The following is a 21532-nucleotide window of genomic DNA, read 5'->3' on the forward strand; positions in this document are numbered from 1 at the left end:
TGTGTGCAAACCTGGTAAAAAACTACAGGAAATGTTTGACCTCTTTTAATTAATTTTAGCTCACTGTGACGCACACATTGTGAAAACATTTTGAGGATCCTGTAAGCTCATGGTGAGTTCACTGAGAGATCAAAGGGTTGACTGGGTAAAGAGTACCAGGATATATGTTTCAATCAAAAGTTTATATAGAACAGTTTAAAAGGGCAGAGAATATATCAGTTTCTCTTTTCCAGTTAGTTCTTTACCTATGCATTTAAACAATACCCCATCCACTGATAATGGCAAGCTGAGGGATTCATTTGAGATGATCAGGTGCACCTGAGGGTACCACCCCAGTGACAAATAAGGACATTTTTTTATTTGACATTTTTTGTAAAATTTTATCCACACCATTGATTAAATATAAATATATAGTAAATAACATTTTAGTATATTTGATATTGGTATATTTTTATATAAGCAAAATTTTATTGATTAAACATATCAATTAATTCCAGAAGCTTTAAACATGTTTGGCATATAGGTGAATCCTCAAAATATTGCTGTGTTGCAATGTGTGTGACACTTCTTCAAGGTTTAAAACTGTGCTTGGGTTTAATTTTCCTTCATTCCCATAAAAAATGACAACTTAAAGGGATAGTTCACTTTAAAATTAAAAATGATGAACACAAAAAAGATATTTTGAGAAATTATGGTAAACACACAGCAGTAAGTGACCATTGACTTCCATAGTAGGAAAATTTTTTTGAAAGTATTGTGAGAATATTTTGATGAATGATGTTAAGCACACAGTTGATGTTACCCATTAAATTCCCATCATATTTTTTATTCCTACTATGGAAGTCTATAGTCACTTACTGCTGTGTGTTTACCATCATTTCTCAAAATATCTTATTTTGTGTTCATCAGAAAAAAGAAATTCATAGAGGTTAAGAACCACATGAGGATGTCATACTCATGATGATGACAGAATTTTCATTTAAAGTGAACTATCCCTTTAAAGTGGATTTACAATAGCCTCTGCCACTGGTAAATGATAAGACTAGAAAGAATTTAGGAGATGGATAAGTTTGGGTTTATTTGTAAAGATTGTAAAACTATATACACAAGAGCCCACTGTACTAAATAACATTTCATGATACAGTGTATATGTAAATAAGTTGTTTCAAGAGTAACTGTGACTTTACCTTATTTGAATGTTACTAATCCTATTGACTAGCAAACAGTGCGTGTGTAATGGGTTAAATGCCGAGGTCACATTTCAAGTATGCGTTGCATACTTGACAAGCTTTCACTTTTCACTCTCAGATTGTCTTAACATAAAAGTATTAGTAAACCTGTACATGCAGAATACATCGAACAGTTACATTGACCTTCTGACAGAAACTCCTTTGATAATACATTCCTTTATCTAATTATTTTAATTCTAACTCCTAGTTTGATTAACTAACCCTCGTCTCAGACTCCTTTTCACTGTTTCCGAACCGATAATCTATCGCGATTGGCTCGATTTACAAGCTAATTAACATATGGGAGGCTTCGTTGGCTATTGGGTTTGTCACTCACAGTGTGTGATGCGTGCAGTTGTGAAGCGGATCTCTCAGCACTGACATGTGCCATGGGTGAGCACAGGGTTTCAAACAGTTTTTAAAATCTGCGTAAGATTTATACACGAAATGCGACTGACACGGAAACTGTGGACTATTTGCACCATAAGCATTTTGCTGATATTTTATAAGACGACTGAAATTGGCAAAAGTGAACATCAGGAAGCTGTATTGTCTGGGTAAGAGCTCTACTGTTGTCAATAGAAGAGTAAAATACTGCTTTTCTTTTTATGTATATCATAGCCTGTTTAATGCGAAGCTTTAAACTAAAACGCGCAGCGTATCTTTTTATTTATTTCACTGCAAGCCTGCGAAAATCCCCAAATCTTCAGTTTGCCATTGTTCTTGTTAATTGAATTAGGATAGATTCACATTTCGCTTTGTTTGAGCTGAATTGTTTATTTTATTCCCACACCTGCCACGCCTTTTACCACATACAATCGCAACACTTTTTACTTTCAGACACTTTATGTAAAGCTCGTATATTTTTTTGTAAAAGCGCCCTGCTGCCTGTTTGAAAAGAAGCTGTAGTCTGACATCTTTAACTGTCCTGTTAAGATCTTTCATAAGAACAAATATTTTTCTTTGACAGATGTTAATGTTAAAACCATTACATTTAGTTTTGAGATATAAGCACATTTATGTTCTTTTTTGTAAGACCGCACATCTTTTTCCAGGAACTGAGAGATGTGGTCATGCTCATACTTGCTTGCTTGGTGCTTTACTTTAAAAAAAAAAAGAGATCCCACAAACTAACATAATTTACTTTAGTTTTTTATTGACAGATTTTAATTCAGTGCTTAAAGTTTCTAGTTCAGAAACATTTGGATATAGAATCAGTATTTGTTTGGGGACCAAATGCCCCCAAATAATATAGCCTAGTAATAATACTAGTAATCTTGACCTTGTGGGGACATTTTTGGTACCCATGAGGAACAAGCTAATACGTCAAACAGAATGATGTTTATGAAAAGCAGAAAGTTTTCTGAGTTAGGTTTAGAGACTGAGTTAGGGGAATGTGTTAGTTAGTGGTAGTATAAATGTCATTATGTTTATTTATACTACAGGGCTGTTGAAGGCTTTTTCTGATTGGATAAGAAATGATTGTTTGACGGCACACCTAATCTGTCAAATGTGTTAAAATAATCACCGGATAATTTTTGTGATAACCAAAGAGGACAAAATATTTGGCATTACCACCTTAGGTGTGCATTATTTTCGAATAATTCAATGGCCTGCCATGAATTAATCCTTACGTAATGTTCTCATAAAAATGGAAACCTTTTTGTTTGCGTACGTGTGTGTGATCTGCGTATGTAAGTGAGACAGCAGACAGTTTTTCAGTTTTATCTGATGTGGTTTCCTTTTTTTCTAGTGCAAACTCATTGTGCCTGCCTGGTTAAAAAAACAGAAGCGGAAACCTCTCACAGTAAATGTTAACTAAATGTCTGTGTTTTTTGCTGCTGACTTTACATTTAGTTAATATATCTTCAGTTGTTTACAAACCGTAAAATGTTTTAATAAACTGTCAAATGAAAGTACAGAGATGTATGTAAATATAGGGATGGGACGGTATAAAAATTTCATATCATGATTATAGTGACCAAAGTTATCAAGGTTATCTATATTATCATGGTTTTGTTAAAATGAGATGGAAATGTTCAAAAAGAACTGATACACACACTGAAAACATTTGAACAAGTTTTATTTTTGAAAATCACAATTTAATATCTCATGTCCCTGAAGTTATTTCTGTGGTAGAAAAAATAAATAAATCTGTCTAATAAGTTTACTGTGAATTAATACAATACATTATCCCTTAAATGCTATGTTGCGTGTGCGCGCCTGCGTCAAACTGATTCTGGCTGGACAGGATTTACAGCGAGTTTTTAAAATCACGGTAATCAAACACGGTTGTAATGATAATTAAACTTTCGAACGATAATACTAACTGCCAGGACATTAATCGTGAAACCGGTAATCGTCAAATCCCTATTTAGGTGTAGGATGAAAGGATAGATGGGATGTTTTTGGCCTCTTGACAGGTAATAAGATTGATACCTTCACTGTAAAAAATACTTTGCTGCCTTAAATTTTTTTGTTGAATCAACCCGGATTTACAAGTCATTTTAACTTACTATTATTTATCTAGAGATGAGTTGTTATAACTACAGGTGAGAGTTGTTATAACTTATAAAATGAAGTTGACTTTTCTCAACTATATTTTATAAGTTGTGACAACTCATCTTTGTTGACATGACTTGTAAATCTGAGTTGATTTAACAAAACATTTTTTAAGGCAGCAAAGTATTTTTTACAGTGTTGGGGGCCTCTGGGAAAAAAAACTGTTTACTAATATATCTGCCTAATGTAATTCTGATACCTTTGTTGTATATGTTACAGAAATTATCAGAGGCTAGACAAATAAAAAAGTTACAGTAAGCTGTTAAGGACAGCATCTGATGATTACAACATACAGTAATTAAATTATGATTAATTAATAATAACGAATCAAAATAGCATAACACTCAATACTGCATATTTTATCCAACTGACATTTGACTGTGCTGATTTAAGATATGCGGATGTTTATTTAATCGATTGTAACATCTAACATCCTTTGACATTTCTTATGAGGGCAAACAACAGCAGATTTAGAGCAGGGTTTAAAGCAATCTGTAATTCCCCTTTTACATTTTAATTTATCATTGAATATATCAGTAATCACTGTGGGTTTTGCAGTATAACCACAGAAAAAAACATGCATTGCTCGTTTGGTGTAACATGTTTATTTGAAACGAACAACTGATATCTGTACTTACATTGTGTAATTCTGGTAATAGTTGTGGAGTTGTTTGCAAAAAAAGTGTGAGCCTAATAGAAAGTAAAGAGCAATAGAGCTGCTTAACACTGATATGGTCAGTCAGTCACATACATGTATTTAATCTAGGTGCATCTTTATATCCATATACTTACATCAAAAAAGGAGTGGTCCCTGCTCTAGCTTTCACTGGGGCGGTAACCTTTCAAAAAGTTCACCTTTGCACCTAAAAAGGTCCTCCTACATATCGGTGCCTTAAAGAGCACATATGATGCTGTTAGGAAGGTTAATATGTGCTTTTGGGAGTCCCTATCAACAAGTTTACATGCATGCAAGGTCAAAAACACTTTTTTTTTTTAATAAAATGCATTTCATTTTTCCATATTTCTTCCTAATGACTCTCAAATGAATCATTTAAAATAAATTTTGCAATCCCTGCTTTGCATGATGCTATTCTGCTCTGATTGGTCGCAGTTGCACATTGCTCTGTGTTTACAGTAGGCCTACACCATATTGGGGGGGACTTACTTATTTTGTTTTCCTGTAATGTATATGGAGCCTTAAAAGTTTGTAAACATTGCAACGTCTCCGGGTGGGCGGGGCTTAGCTGGAGGCAAAAAGAGTCGTGGAGGCAATGTTGACAAGCCCAAGATAGCACGTTTTAAGAGAGATTTCTTAAACATGGATGCAGAAAAAGGTTAGGAACTGTCCGAATATGTACAGTCACTGATTCTGCGGGACCGTGACAGCTATTTTGGTGAATTAACTCTCACAATTTTAACCAGGTTTGGGATATTTCTCAGACAGCATATGAATTACTTTCGGGTGGTTTGGAAAATTTTGTCAAGGCTTATTGTCTAATGTAACCTATCGTTTAGCAATGTGGATTATTTTAAGAGACCATTCAAATGATGGCACACACATCTATCGCTGTATGCTTGTTTAACATTTAAGCTAAAAAATAGCACGGTTGGCGACTTTTCACTTATAAAACAGAAACTTGCTGATTTGTACAAGATAAAACCAACACAATAGTACATATGCATAGATTATTTGACCTGATATGAAGTCTGCACTGCAAACACGAGCATTATTTATGATCATCCCCGACCAGTCTGTATGCAGTATTGTATTCAACCACGATTGTCGTCTTGATTTCTGTGAAGGAATGTCTGCTGGGATCCGGTAAAACTTTAGTTTTGAACCAAAAGTGCTGTTCCTTCTATTCTGGCAGCCAAATACACATCAAGATGACATTTTAAAGTAGAAACCTCAAACTGTAAGGGCGCCGGCTATATGAGTTCCTTCTTATTTTTGCCTCCAGCTAGAGCGGTGACGTCACAGTGACGTGGGTGATTAAGGGGTCTATTGCGATATGATAAATACTGGGTGACTTCTCAAGATGACTTATTAAAGCTCAGTTTAATAGGAATTAACTTCTGCCTTGCATTTTTTTTGTTTCTCTCTGATTTCTTACAGACATCTGTGATTTTCTTCACATTATTTTGTCATAGTTTTGTGCGTGTAGGTCCTTAAAGCTGTTTTCGAAGTAAATTCCTAAAGGTGTCATTTTTCTTATAACGCATTGTGTTTCTTGTTTCATGTGTTAGAGTACTGATCAATCTGATCATTTTACAGGTTATTTAGTGCTTTAACATCCTGAATTTTGCCTTCTTAGAGTTTTTAAAATAAAAGTAAATCGGGTTTAAATGTCTGGAGTTCCTGTCGGGACGAATGTAACATTTGTTACTTTTGTCCCGGCGCTGCTATGTTGAAAATTTATATTAGGCTAATATCATTTCATTCAATTTTCATATTGTTCAAATGTTTTATTCTCAACAATTCATGTTTATACTTTCCGGTTGCTTTTGAAACATTGATGAGACTGAAATTTAAAATGAAAATGTAATTTAATTATTTTTTGCAAAGATAAACAACAAAAAGTTTGCAGTTAAATATTACAAGGTCACAGTCATGTATATTTACTAAAAACAAATGTTTTGACCCACCTGTGTGTTACTTTTATCTTAGCTGACAGGGTCGAAAGTAACATTGCGCTACTTATGTTCAAAGTTAAATTATACTAGTCGTTTTACATTTGTTCAAAATTCCACTGGTATTAATAGAACACACTTGTGAGTTATTGACCACAGCAAAAATATATCTCTGTCTAAAACATTAGCTTTTAAATTACGTTTTTCTGATAAACACCTATACTATACAGTATGCATTAGCCAAACAGACACAGAGTACTGATAAAGCACTGCAGTTTGTAAACCAATGTATTGTGACTCCAAGTAATACGGCAGACATTAGGGACTTTAAGCAACAGCTGGAAATGGAACGGCTACGGTGACCGGAAGTATGCTGTCACACCGCCGTAGCCAAGAACGTTAAAATCACTAAGCAACCGTAAACAGGACCACGCAATGCGGTATTAATTCATTTATTGAGAAACAAAAAAATGTAATTTAAAAAAGCAAGAGAAGGGTTGGTTTTGGCATTAAATGACAATCTTTTGTCAGAAGAGAAGTTTTTAGTATTGTATGATGTAAATAAGTCTAAAAACCTAGATTTAAGCAATACTTGAAAACATTGAATACTTAAAAATTTAAATTTAAAACATATTAACAGATATTATATAAAAGACTTGTGGTACAATCATAAACTGATGCATTTACAATGTCATATGCCATTAAACATAACATTTATTTACACAATCTCTCACGTTGTAGCGACTACGGCAAATCAGCTGTTCTTCCGTAGTAGACCGTTACAGTAGAACGTCGCAAAATAGCAGTTAAATTCGCGCATGCGCAATACAACGCCAGAATGCCGTTGCCGTTTCACCAGAGGCTGTTGCTTAAAGTCCCTATTCTGTATTACTCAACACATTTGTATAGTGGACCAATTACAAATAAGCAGAGCTAAACATGAATTAGCCGCTTAGCTTGAGGCTGAGTTAAGCTGCATTCAGACTAGCAGCGACTAGCAGTAGCAGAGCGACGCAATCTCATTGATTTTAATGGAAGCTTGGCGACTTCCAGTGACATGAGCGACAAGGACAATTGGCAACTGAATGGGGCGTACCCATTGTTTATGACAACCAGATTTAGAAACGCCTCCTAATGACCTCTTTGAAAGAGACGGGCGACACAGCGAGAAAGTCGGTGCTAATCTGAATGGAGCTTTAGTGTATTCGTGGTAAAGACTACCATATTTTCCAGACTATACGTTTTTTTATTTCATTATTTGGCTGGTGCTGTGTTTTATAGTCAGGTGTAAGTCAGTATGAATTAATTTTGTCATTTATGAGGCAAGAGACAACTTTACCGTCTACAGCCGCGAGAGTCTGATATATGCTGCTTCTGTATTTATGTAATTCAATGAATTCAGTGATGTGGAATGACGAGTCTGCTAACTTCATGCTCATTGGCTTGTTCGGTTAATTTAGCTTATTCAGCCTTCCAGGTATGTTCTGTATGCTATTGTGTATCGTGTAACTGATAATATTACGTTAACGTACATCTATTCAGCCTGCTGTTCTGTCTGCTATTGTTTAGTTAAATAACTTGCCTTTCCAGATTGAATGTCTGTTCTTCAGCTTGGATTTTGTGAAGAAAATTTTCTAAATAAATGCAACGTAAAGTGCAATGCGACTTATATATGTTATTTCGTCTTAATGAAGCATTTTTGAATGATGCGACTTATAGTTCGGAAAAATAATGGTATGTAGAAGGTGAAGGTGTAATGATACATTGTGTGATTTGCTTGCAATGCTTCTCAATGATTTATGGTAAAACGCCGCTACATCTAAAAGACAGATAGCGCTCTCATGCAGAAAGTGTTGTGCATAATTGGCATCACAATTAAGAATCTATATCAGACAGGTATTATAGTGTGTATCGTTACACCCCTAGTTGAAGGTATGTGGGCATTGCCAGGCATGACGTACGGAAAAGGGATCCAGGGCTGGGAAACGATTAATCGCGACTAATAGTTTGCACATCATATATATGTGTGTACTGTGTAATAATTATGTATATATAAATACACACACATGCATGTATGATTTAAGAAAAAAAACTATTTATATTAAGTATTCATAATTATATAAAATCTAAATTATATTTCAATATAAGAATGTATATACATATGTAAATATTTCTTAAATATATACTTGCATCTGGTGTATTTATATATACATAATTATTATTATACACAGTACACATATAGAAGATACATTATAACTGTTTTACTAGGTTCCTCTATCAGGACTTAATTTGCAATATCCTCATGCATTTTCACAACTTTAAACTGTGCTTTTTGAAACAACATTTATTGCAAATACACTATACAAATACACTAATTTGAGTATAGTTCCCCAAAGATGCAAATATTCTGTCAGGTAAGTATTTCCAAATGTATAAATCCACACCATATGAGTCATTTAAGTTCCCTTATTTTCAGAGACAAGTTCAGGGCTTCTGACATCATTACTGTACGATAGGGACTGTGTATGCCGTAACATTAGTATGCTTCTGTTTTTATTATCAAGCAAATTAAGAGGTTTGAGTTAACCTATTTGAGCAAGCCATTTTGTCCCAATATCAGTGTCAGTACATCCCTGTTTATATCATCCATGGCAAGAAAATGTGTTGTTCATAATAGAGGTTATACTTTTAAATAAACATCAATTTAATATGTTCTGTGGCTTAAAAAAATATAGATGTAAAGATGTTGCACGCTTCATCTCTTTGAACAGGAACTTTGATTCAAGTGCTACAAGGCTGATGGGTGTTGGTGATCTGATAAATGGTGAAAAGTGGAAAATTAATGTCACTGTTGTGAACATAATAAGGTGAGTAACCTGCACTGTTAAAAGGTTTTGTGTGCTTTATCCGGTAACATTATTAACTTCATTTATTTATATGTTAAATGTGTAAATAAATGTATAATAATTGGCTGCCAAAATTAACACCTATCACATTCCTGCTTGAAAGGCTCATTATGCGGCTTATTATACTCCTTTCAATCATAGATTATTCAGGGGCTTTCATGTCTCCTCTTACATGGCCTTTCTAAGCAAAAATTGTCTAAGGGGCTGTTTACACTTGGTATTGAGATGTGTTTTCATCCATCGGATCACTAGTGGACGAGAGAGACACATCACGTTTAGACCTGGTATTTAAATCTGTCTTTTTTGTCCACTTTCGACTGCTTCTGTCCTGAATACTTTGAGGGGGTCTGTGAGACTGTGGGCGAGTCTATCTGCTGTCATTTAAACGCGAGCAGGAGTAATGACTAGTTTATATGGATGTGAACTAATATTATGTCGGAGTCCACTGCTTGTAAACATGCTGCACAGTGTTTTGTACGTAAAACATTGTGCTCAGTACCTCAGATTAGATAAATGGGCGGAGAGAAGGCAGTCGCATGTGGCTGTTAGAACACATTCAACCACATGTGCATTTACACTACAAATGCAATCCGATTGAAAGGGATTTTGACTACCTCTGAATGTGGTTGATAGTGGACGAGCTCAAAACTTTTGAACATTGTTTACACCTGGCGTTAACGTCGTCCACTTGTGATCCGATCGAAGAAAACACATGTTAATGCCAAGTGTAAACAGCCTCTTAGAAATTCTAAACCGATGTATTGTTTTTTGTAAAAGAGTAGGCAGTATGATTTTGAATAAAAACTCTAGCCTACTAGATCCACTTTTTAAAAGTCTTGTGAAAACATGTTTAGTATGGGTTTTGTGGACTTAATGACTTCGCATAAACATGTACATACATACGTGAATATTTAAAATACAGCTGTCGGGATATCAGCTGTCCTGTTGGCTTTTGTTTTGTTTTAATGTTAGGATATTTTTGTTTGTTTATTTCCTTTGTTGGATTCAGCATTGTAAATTCTCTCATTTGCCCCATTGTTAGGATATTTTTAATGTTTTAATGTTAGGATATTTTGATTTGTTTACTTCCTTTGCTGGTTTCAGTATTGTATTTTCTCTCATTTGCCCCACCTGCTCTTCTTGTTACCTCCTGATTTCCTTCCTTTTTATATACTGTATTACTCTTGTGAGTCATGTCTTGTGCTGTCCATGAGCTCAGTATCTCATCCTGACAGTTTGTCACACAGCTTTCTCAATGCTTTCATCAGATTTTGTATTTCAGTGCATTTATTTTTGTTTGTTTTCTTTCCTGTTTTGGTGTCCCCAAGGGTTATTTGGGTTTTGAAAGTTTTTCTTTGTATTTTTAAACTTAGGTTCTGTCTTACCCTCAACCTACTTCGCTGACAATGGGTGCCAGGTTGGGTTAAATTTTTCAAAACTGACTATTCTTATTTTTTTAATGTAATATTTCAGTGTTTAAATATTTAGCTGTGTCATTATTTTTTAAATTAGCCTAATGTGTCCTCATAAACTTCAATCAAAATCTGAAAACTTCCACCCTCGAAAATCACAGTGGAAAGCACAAGCCCCGCCCACTATTTTCCTTGCGTGATATTCTGTTTCACCCTTAAATACATCACAACCCAAAAGTAAATACGATTGCGACTTCCAGCTCAGGGGGACTTTAAAGATTGGGGGGGGAATCATACAACATTAATTATCATGTTTCCTTATTTAACTTGACTTTTAACATTTGCTAAGAGACTGTGGTTATTCATATTGTTTAAAATAAAGGCATATGCTTTTAACTATGAGGCTGAAGAAAGTACTTTCAGAGACTGTGTGTGCGTGCAACCAATAGTCCCCACAAAGATGGGAATACCAGTATTTTTTTGACCTTGTGGGGTCAAAAAACCTTTTGAGCTTATTTTGAGCTTATAAATCGAACAGAACGATGTTTCTTGAAAATGTGAAGTAGGGGAAGTTTCCTGTAATGGTTTGCATTAGGGGAAGGGAATAGAATATACAGTTTGTACAGTATAAAAAACATTACGTCTATGGAATGTCCCCACAAAACATGTAAACCAGAATGTGTGTGTGTGTGTGTGTGTGTGTGTGTGTGTGTGTGTGTGTGTGTGTGTGTGTGTGTGTGTGTGTGTGTGTGTGTAAATAAGTTTTCTATATAAAGATGGACAGATGTAACAGTACTCTTTTTGTTATAAGCAAATGAAAATTGTGATTCTCATATTTGCATTATTTTTATAAATTCGCACAATTAACAGATCTCTGGGCTGTCAATTACATTTTTTACAAGCTTTCAGACTGTATAGAGGTTGTAGTGTTGTTTGTTTTGAATGTTGGTTTGGTCTTTGGTCTTAGTTTCCCCAGATGACCACTTCCTTTTCTTTCTATGTTGTGAGTGCTGTTTAATTGTAACATACAAATTTCAGTATTTGCCTGTAACAGTTCCCTTTCATTTGTTTTTCAAATCAAAAGGAAGGACATTCTTCGTTTCTTGGATGCGGAGAGAGACGTGTCTGTTATCAAGAGCAATTTCAAACCAGGTGATATCATCCACTATGTTCTGGAAAGACGGAGAACATTTAATGTGACTCACACCCTACACAGTTTACTTCCTGAAGTTTCTCCGCTGAAGAACAAAAAGTTCAAAACATGCGCCGTGGTGGGAAACTCTGGCATTCTCCTCAAGAGCAGATGCGGAAAGGAAATAGACAACCATGACTTTGTTATCCGGTAATTCTTTGACGTCGTCTAATTATTTTCCATTGTAGTATGGAAAGGCAGGGTCTTAAATGGTTGAAGGTCATGTTTTTATTTATGTGGATGGTTTTACTCCAGTAATTTTAATCCCATTTGGTCCAGTTTTTTTAAGACTTTCCATGTTTAAGTGCTATAATTGGGTCCCTAGTGCTTCTGTCAACCTAGAAAATGTGAAAAACAACAACCCAGTAACTTAGTTTTGGTAAACCATTGTCTACAAGCAGGTGAAAAAATAAATCTTTGAAATTTGGCTCCCTTTGTGATGTCAGAAGGGGATAAAAACGCACCTTAATCTGCACCACTGCCTCTCTAACCACTGCCATTTAGTGAAGAGATCAACTAATTTGCATTTTAAAGGGCACACCCCACAACGGCACATTTTTGCTAACAAAGTGGCAATTTTAACATGCTATAATAAATTATCTATATGGGATTTAGCTAGAACTTCATATACCTACTCTAGGGACGCCAAAGATTTATTTAATATCTTAAAAAGTCTTGTGAAATGTCCCCTTTAAATCTCGTTTGTGACATGTTCATTTAAATACACTCACCTAAAGGATTATTAGGAACACCATACTAATACTGTGTTTGACCCCCTTTCGCCTTCATAACTGCCTTAATTCTATGTGGCATTGATTTAACAAGGTGCTGAAAGCATTCTTTAGAAATGTTGGCCCATATTGATAGGATAGCATCTTGTAGTTGATGGAGATTTGTGGGATACACATCCAGGGCACGAAGCTCCCGTTCCACCACATCACAAAGATGATCTATTGGGTTGAGTTCTGGTGACTGTGGGGGCCATTTAAGCACAGTGAACTCCTTGTCATGTTCAAGAAACCAATTTGAAATGATTCGAGCTTTGTGACATGGTGCATTATCCTGCTGGAAGTAGCTATCAGAGAATGTGTACAAGGTGGTCATAAAGGGATGGACATGGTCAGAAACAATGCTCAGGTAGGATGTAGCATTTAAACGATGCCCAATTGGCACTAAGGGACCTAAAGTGTGCCAAGAAAACATCCCCCATACCATTACACCACCATTACCAGGCTGCACAGTGGTAACAAGACATGAGGGATCCCTGTTCTCATTCTGTTTACGCAAAATTCTGACTCTACCATCTGAACGTCTCAACAGCAATAGAGACTCATCAGACCAGGCAACATTTTTCCAGTTTTCAACTGTCCAATTTTGGTGAGCGCGTGCAAATTGTAGCCTCTTTTTCTTATTTGTAGTAAAGATGTGTGGTACCCGGTGGGGTCTTCTGCTGTTGTAGCCCATCCGCCTCAAGGTTGTGCGTGTTGTGGCTTCACAAATGCTTTGCTGCATACCTCGGTTGTAAGACAAAGTTGCTTTTCTATCAGCTTGAATCAGTTGGCCCATTCTCCTCCGACATCTAGCATCAACAAGGCATTTTTGCCCACAGGACTGCCGCATACTGGATGTTTTTCCCTTTTCACACCATTCTTTGTGAACCCTAGAAATGGGTGTGTGTGAAAATCCCATTAACTGAGCAGATTGTGAAATACTCAGACTGGCCCGTCTGGCACCAACAACCATGCCACCCTCAAAATTGCTTAAATCACCTTTTTCCATTCTTACATTCAGTTTGGAGTTCAGGAGATTGTCTTCACCAGGAACACACCCATAAATGCATTGAAGCAACTGCCATGTGATTGGTTGATTAGATAATTGCATTAATGAGAAATTTTACAGGTTTCTAATAATCCTTTAGGTGAGTGTACATCAAATCAAATGCACTGTATTTGCAAAAATCCGTTTTTGGCATTTAAAGATGTCAAATGCTTGCTAAAAGTTTGGATTTAACCCATCACCTACAGTACTGTATATGGACCTTAATGGTGGTTTCTTGATTTCTGGTGCTGGAGAGGCTCAACTCTCATGAAAGAGCATAAATATACTGGTTTGCAGTGAAATAGGGAACATTAATGGTGACAATCTGTATTTTTAGATAACCTAGCTTTAACTGTTCACATAGTTTTGTTTCTATAAAAGAGAAAGACACTTTAATTAGCCTCAGTCCCTTTCATTCTGACTTTTAGTCATTCCATTACATTCATATTTGCTTTTCTTTTCTTCTAAACAGATGTAATCTCGCTCCTCTAGAAGAATTTTCAGATGATGTGGGTTTAAAATCAGACTTCACCACCATGAACCCCTCAGTTATTCAGCGGGTGTATGGGGGCCTGCATAACAAAACGGCACAGGAACATTTCATCCAGCGTTTACGCCAGCTCAATGACAGCGTGCTTTGGATACCTGCCTTCATGGTAAAGGGCAGCGAGAAGCACGTCGAGGGTGTGAATGAACTCATTCTTAAAAACAAACTGAAAGTGCGCACAGCCTATCCCTCACTTCGTCTCATCCATGCTGTACGAGGGTAAGTCATGAAACAAAGAGCCAACATTAGACTCATATTCATATCTTTGTCTGGTTAGAATGATAGTTTTTCTTAAAAGATTGATCAGTATTACAGTCATTTAAAGGATAGTTCATCTTAAAATGAAATTTTTGTCTATCAGCTTACCCCCAGGCCATCCAAGATGTAGGTGACTTTGGTTCTTCAGAAGAACACAAATGTAGATCTTTTACTCAAACCGTTTCAGTCTGTCAGTCGTATAATGCAAGTGAATGGTAACAAAATCTGATAGAGAAAAAAACATGCACAGACAAATCCAATTTAAACCCTGCGGCTTATGACGAAACATCAATGTCCTAATACAACAAACAATGAGGGTTTGCATACAGTGTGCGTGACACAAATTTCAACATCAGAATAGTACACACGCACTGTACGCGCACTGCCGGATTTTTGTAACCATCCGTAGGTCGAGCATGTACCTACAGGAGATTGTAGCATGTGTTCACTACACGATCAAATAAACTATGCTTTGCAAGGCTGTGCTGTGCGTTCGACCGTGCACGTACAGACTACACTGCAGGCTTTAAAGGAAAGTTGCAATTTTGCACTGCCATGTTTCAACAGTAGCCCTAAACGGACAAACTGCTCTACAGGGTGCGTTTGATCACTATTTTGTCTCAGATGACAAAATGTTTGCGTGTCTATGCGTTTTGAAAGGGATGGGTTAGGAGTGGACTGAGCTGTTGGTTGCAATTTGCAACCTCACCACTAGATGCAGCTAAAATCTACACGGTACATCTTTAAAATGACCATACTGATGTGTATGTTGTCCTGGATATGTTATATAGTTTACTAAATAAGCTCAAAATATAGCAAATATAACATAGAATTTACATACAGGTTGACTTGAAAATAAGACATGATAATGAACATTTGTGAAAATAAGAAAATTAAAACAATTGTAAAAACAATTATTTTGAATATGTGTTAATTGGAATTGGATACCATAAATGGATACAAAGCACAAAAGAAAGATAAAGAAAGTAATTTCAGATAAAGGCATCTTGATAACATGGTTGACTACTCAAGCAACTACACATTGAAACCAGTTTGAACAATCTATTAACCAGCTAAACACTAGGGGTGTCACAATTCTCCAAATCCTCGATTCGATTACATTCTCGCTTTTTTTTGAAAGACAAAAAATGGCAGTATTATTTGTTGTTATTATTATTATTATTATTATTATAGTTTCACATTATCATGCACATTGCGTGCTTTTCCTTGCATGAGGGTTTGTGGGCTTCACTTTACGCGAGAGAGCTTGTAGAGAGAGGATTCCTTCTTGCACGCACATGGACTTAATGTACGCGTCTTGGACTCCTAGCATCTGAAATAAATCCAGCGGGTCATAAGCAGCTGCAATTCTCTCTGTCTCACATGCACACTCTCGCATCTGTCCAAAGTCTAAACATAAACTAAAGTAGTAATCCTTATGTATTTGTTTAGCTTTGTGCGTTTCATGCGAGCTGAGCCAAACTATCCCTTTTGTTTCAAATATAACCCGCTGCATAAAAATCCTCTCTCACTCTTGCGTAACTTACGTGCAGAGATCTGGGCTCTGTCCAAAGTCAGATCACTAGGTAGTAAATAATCCTGTTTATGAAATGCATTTCAAGGAGTTGTAGCAATACATCCCTCGTGTTTAAAATATAAATTGCGTTCCGCTGGACCGATGTTTTTAAAGGCACCTATTATTCCTATTATTATATAGGTATTTTTCCCCTGCTTGGCAAGCTGACCGGACATGGCATGGGGGCGTGGCAGCATCGACAATCCCAATTTTTAATTTAAAGTTCGAGGTTGTGACTTAATTTCGATCGATTTCGATTTTAAATGGAAATCTTTACACCCTTACTAAACACCCTAGTAACCAGCCTAAATACCTCAGCAATACCTAGCAACAAGTTTGAACATTCCCAAACACCATAGCAAAGATTAGTAACCAGCTTGGACAAACATATGCTGAAACTTAAAGGCGGAGTGCACAATGTTTGAAAAACGCTTTAGAAAAGGGAGTCGGGCGACTACCAAAACACACTTGTAGCCAATCAGCAGTAAAGGGCGTGTCTACTAACCGACATCCTTGCCGGGGTTGCGTGTGTTGGGCGGGTCTATCAAAAGAAGGTCCAGATTCTATTGGGGTAGGGGCGTGTATGTTTAGGTGATTTCAAATATCAACATTGGCTTTCAAACATTGTGCACGCTGCCTTTAATTTAACTTAATTTACTTTTTAGTTTATTGCTTTTATAGAAGTGCCAGTTTAAGATTCAATTTGTCTTGGCTGAAAGGCTTCGTGATCTAAAATAAAAGGCAACGAAAAAGAAGAGCACATGGCACCAAATGCAATCTAATGCCATGTGTTCGCCAGAGCATGAATTCAAAACCTGACACCAATTAAATATCGGGGCAGTTTTCCGGACAGGGTTTAAATTAATCCAGGACTAGGTCTTGCTTATATTAGGACATTTAGGTAGTTTTTTCAAACAAACCTTACAAAAAACAATACTGGTATGCATTCTGAGGCCAATGAATGGCACTGATATATGTTAAGATGTGTCAGTAAGGTGTTTTTAAATTAAGGCAGCTCAAACATGCATTTTAGTCTGGGACTAGGATAAGCCTTGTCCAGGAAACTGCCCCATCATGTAATATATCTTAGTTTTTTGAAATAACCATTAAAAAAAATTATGTTTATTTTCTAGATACTGGCTCACAAACAAGATCAAGATCAAAAGACCGAGCACTGGATTACTGATGTACACAATGTTTACACGCTTCTGTGACGAAATCCACCTTTATGGATTTTGGCCTTTTCCCAAAGACGGCAACGGGAATCCTGTTAAATATCATTACTATGACACACTGAAATATCACTATTTCTCCAATGCAGGTCCTCACCGTATGCCACTGGAGTTCAGGACTCTTAGAACACTGCATAACAAAGGTGCACTGAAACTGACCACGACTAAATGTGAACAACATTAAAGTACAGTGTACGGACATTTTTGCACTCTAATGTAGCGTGCACACCAAAGCGTTTACGCCGGTGACCGGCATATGTTTTCATTTGTTTTCAATGGAAGTGCGGCGCTTTTCAAAAAAGCCAGCAGCTGGCGGGTTTTGTCCAGTTTTTCCGCGCTGACCGCACTTTCTGCCAACTTTGGGTGAAAAGCGCAGCTCGCAGTGGATGAGGGCCAGGACAAATATCACAACAACTAACCAGCGCATCGTTCAACGACTGATAAACAAAGCAGAAATTTCATAGCAACCAAAGGGCTTAGCTGAAAAAAGCTGGCAAGTGCCTAAAGTCTGCTTGGGGTTTTAGCTGCGTTTAAATGCTTTGGTGTGTACCCCCCTTAGGCCGTGTGTCTGAAAATGACAGGTGCTCTTCTGACAACGCCAACTGTGGCTCTTTTCTCAACTGAGCCGTTTTTGTTAATCTAATATGGAGTGTGGTACTAGTATCTGATTTCACAGATAAATTAATATCTCATTCATAGATATTAATATTGTGGTATAAATCTTCTGTGGCATTTTGCCCAAAGTTTTTTTCATGCTACCTGCTGTCGTTTTTTAAAAGTGCTGGGCTTTCATTTCAAACAACTGAGAAAACACGCAGGCCTTAAGAAAACGGTTGGTTGGATACACAGCCTGATGCGTCTTCACTCAGCAAATAAGACAAAACGAACTTTCACCGAATGAATGTTTAAAGCATTTTGACACCTTTGAAAGGAAATGAAGGGGTACCTTCATATACGGAAATTTCACAAAGGAAGTTAAACCTACTGTAAGTGTGAATAATGCTGACATGTTCATTTTGTTTCTGCGTTTATTCAAAACAGGATTTCCTTTTAAGGTACCGTCTACATACTGTTTAATAAGAGAAATCCTGTTTTATAAGTGTTTTAGGCATCATTTTTATTTAATGTGCAATATTTTACATATTGAGTAATTCATTGCAGAGTGAATTATGTCACATCTGCAGGGATTTGATGTGTTGTAATCCTGATGTAAGACTGTTTAAAGAGCACCTATTGTCCGATTCACCTTTTTACATATCCTTTGGTGTGTACGTGTGTATTAGTACATGTTAACGATATGCAAAAGGTACATACCCCTAAACAATGAACAACTAAACGATGGCGCGAGTTATCATCTCCAACGTAAATCTCTTTTCTTGGACTACAACAAACTCACGGATTGTAGGCAACAGTTTACTTCCTAGGACTGGTGATGTAGACAAGACCGACATTATCATAATTCCTCTGCTTTGTCTCACAGCTTGTAAGTTAACTCCTGTCAGCATTTCATCTTTCAAACATGGTAAGGAGCGTCACATTTCTGGCTGACGTCAGAGGTATTCAGACCAATCACAACATACAGATTAGCTGGCCAATCAGGGACGTGCTTTTCAAATCTTTGCGTTTCAGGAAGAGAGTGAAATCTGGAGCTACTGTATGTGGAAAATAATAAACCACGCAAACACATCGTATTATACCAAATACACAAAATAACGTATTTTAGCAATTAAATCTGTCTCCTGTAATACAAATGATCCCAAAGATTTGATCGAATGTTTTGTGAGTGGGACATTTTCAAATTTACTGTACTCTTTATATATGGTTTCAAGGTCAAATTTGACACGTGAATTTGTTAGTTTTTATATTGCAGGTGTGAATGTGTGTGTTTTCTAGGTTAGTCCCTGTTGTAATGCTATTTTGAAACTTGTTATTTAAACCTGTATGCATAAAAGCACTGTCTGAGCACTGTATGCATAAAATGATATGATTGTGGTGTTTATTTATGATATTTCTGAAAATTTGAAATGTTTTCAGTGTTATGTTTTAACACAGATGCCAAATGTGTTTGTAGGTTGATTGTACTGTGATGCTATTTTTATTGAATTCCATTTTAATCATACAGTTACATTTTTTTTAATGTCAAATGTCTGTTTAGAAATACATTTCAAACAAAAGCAAAAAAAAAATCATCTCTTTGTTGTGTTTTTGATATTTGGTTAATCTGGAAATGAAAACCGTACAGGTGGTAACACATGCTTTTTTCAAAGTGACTTAAAGGGCATTAAATATTTTTCATTAGCGTGTTCCCTGGAAATGGAACCCACAACCCTAGTACAATAGACCCCTTCACGGTTCACGTCACAGGCAATTTCCACTGCGCATGTCAGGGTCAGAAAAGCCATTAGAGTAGATAGAGTTGCGTATTAATCGGTATCGTCAAAAATGCCTACTTACGTCGTGGGTTGTGAAAATCGCACCAGGTCTTTCGTTAAGTTTTCGCGATTCATGCAGAATCTCAAAAACAAAAAAATACAACATCTGCAGCTGCAAGCAATTAACGTGCAGACTGGGACAATGCAAAGATCAAAAAGGCTTGTGTTTGTAGTGCTCACTTCATTTGAGGTAAGTCATAATTTTTCAGCCTTGTTAGATTAAATTATAAAGCTTAAATGGTATGAACAGACTAGTTTGACCCCATGCTGCGCGCGCACCCGATAGTCATTCATGTTTCTTTGATTTACCCCCCCCCCCACACACAAAAAAAATACTCTCAGTCATCACCAATGCAGGCTTATATGGCAAGCCGTTTTAACTTTTATTCATTCGTAGGATATGAATTTGTGATATCAACAATTCAATTTTCACTAGTTAAAATTGTAATTCTTGATATCAGATATTACATTTCTACTAGTAACAATGGCAATTCTTGATATCAACAATTACATTCCCACTAGTAACAATGTTAATTCTTGATATCAGCAATTTAATTCTTGATATCAACAATTACATTCCCACTAGTAACAATGTTAATTCTTGATATCAGCAATTTAATTCTTGATATCAACAATTCAATTCTTGATATCAACAATTCAATTCTTGATATCAACAATTCAATTCTTGATATCAAGAATTGAATTGTTGATATCAACAGTTAAGTTATTGATATCAACAATTAAGTTATTGATATCTGTAATTGTATTTTCACTAGTGAAATGTCACCATAGGTTGCCATTCAAATTCAATTGTTGATATCAAGAACCACATTTTCACTAGTAACAATGTTAATTCTTGATATCAACAATTCAATTCCTGATATCAACAATTCAATTCTTGATATCAACAATTCAATTCTTGATATCAACAATTCAATTCCTAATATCAACAATTCAGTTCTTGATATCAAGAATTACATTTCCACTAGTAACAATGTTAATTCTTGATATCAACAATTCAATTCTTGATATCAACAATTCAATTCTTGATATCAACAATTCAATTCTTGATATCAAGAATTCAATTGTTACTAGTTAAAATGTTAAGTCTTGATATCAATAATTCGATTGTCACTAGTGACAATTTTAATTTCTGATATCATGAATGGGATTGTTACTAGTAAGAAAGCCATTTTAGATATCTGAAATGATATTGATATCAGAAATACAATTTCAGATAACAAAAATTAACATTGTTACTAGTGACAATCGAATTATTGATATCAAGAATTGACATTTTAACTAGTAACAATTGAATTCTTGATATCAAGAACTCGATTGTTGATATCAATAATTTAATTCTTGATATCAAGAATTGAATTATTGATATCAACAATTAACATTGTTACTAGTGGAAATGTAATTCTTAATATCAAGAATTGAATTTGAATGGCAGCCTATGGTGATATTTCACTAGTGAAAATACAATTACATATATCAAGAATTTAATTGTTGATATGAAGAATTGAATTGTTGATATGAAGAATTAAATTGTTGATATGAAGAATTACCATTGTTACTAGTGGAAATGTAATTGTTGATAACAAGAATTGCCATTGTTACTAGTAGAAATGTAATTTCTGATGTCAAGAATCAAAATTTTAACTAGTGAAAATTGAATTGTTGATATCAAGAACACAACGAATAAAAGTTAAAACGGCTTGCCATAGGCTTATT

The 21532-nt window shown here is 35.8% G+C and overlaps 1 protein-coding gene across 2 annotated transcripts; it reads left to right on the plus strand.

Moving 5' to 3' along the window:
• Window positions 1-1596: 1596 nt before the first annotated feature.
• Window positions 1597-19553, plus strand: st8sia4 (ST8 alpha-N-acetyl-neuraminide alpha-2,8-sialyltransferase 4). 2 transcript variants are annotated; one of them, XM_055209356.2, is made up of 5 exons: window positions 1597-1622; window positions 9194-9289; window positions 11825-12082; window positions 14223-14516; window positions 17265-19553. In XM_055209356.2, the coding sequence occupies exons 1-5, from the start codon at window positions 1612-1614 to the stop codon at window positions 17545-17547; spliced, it is 942 nt and encodes a 313-aa protein (XP_055065331.1). In that variant the 5' UTR covers window positions 1597-1611; the 3' UTR covers window positions 17548-19553. The 2 variants fall into 2 exon arrangements, with proteins under 2 accessions (XP_055065331.1, XP_055065330.1); XM_055209355.2 differs by having other exon boundaries at window positions 1597-1786; window positions 17265-19552.
• Window positions 19554-21532: the final 1979 nt, after the last annotated feature.

This window comes from Misgurnus anguillicaudatus, chromosome 12, assembly GCF_027580225.2.
Source record: "Misgurnus anguillicaudatus chromosome 12, ASM2758022v2, whole genome shotgun sequence".
In the NCBI taxonomy this organism is placed as follows: domain Eukaryota; kingdom Metazoa; phylum Chordata; class Actinopteri; order Cypriniformes; family Cobitidae; genus Misgurnus; species Misgurnus anguillicaudatus.

Coding starts and splice junctions, on each gene's coding strand:
- st8sia4 (XM_055209355.2), top strand. CDS start 1,677: ATGCGACTGACACGGAAACTGTGGACTATTTGCACCATAAGCATTTTG. Junction 9,290..11,824: donor ACTGTTGTGAACATAATAAG/GTGAGTAACCTG, acceptor TCAAATCAAAAG/GAAGGACATTCTTCGTTTCT. Junction 12,083..14,222: donor AACCATGACTTTGTTATCCG/GTAATTCTTTGA, acceptor TCTTCTAAACAG/ATGTAATCTCGCTCCTCTAG.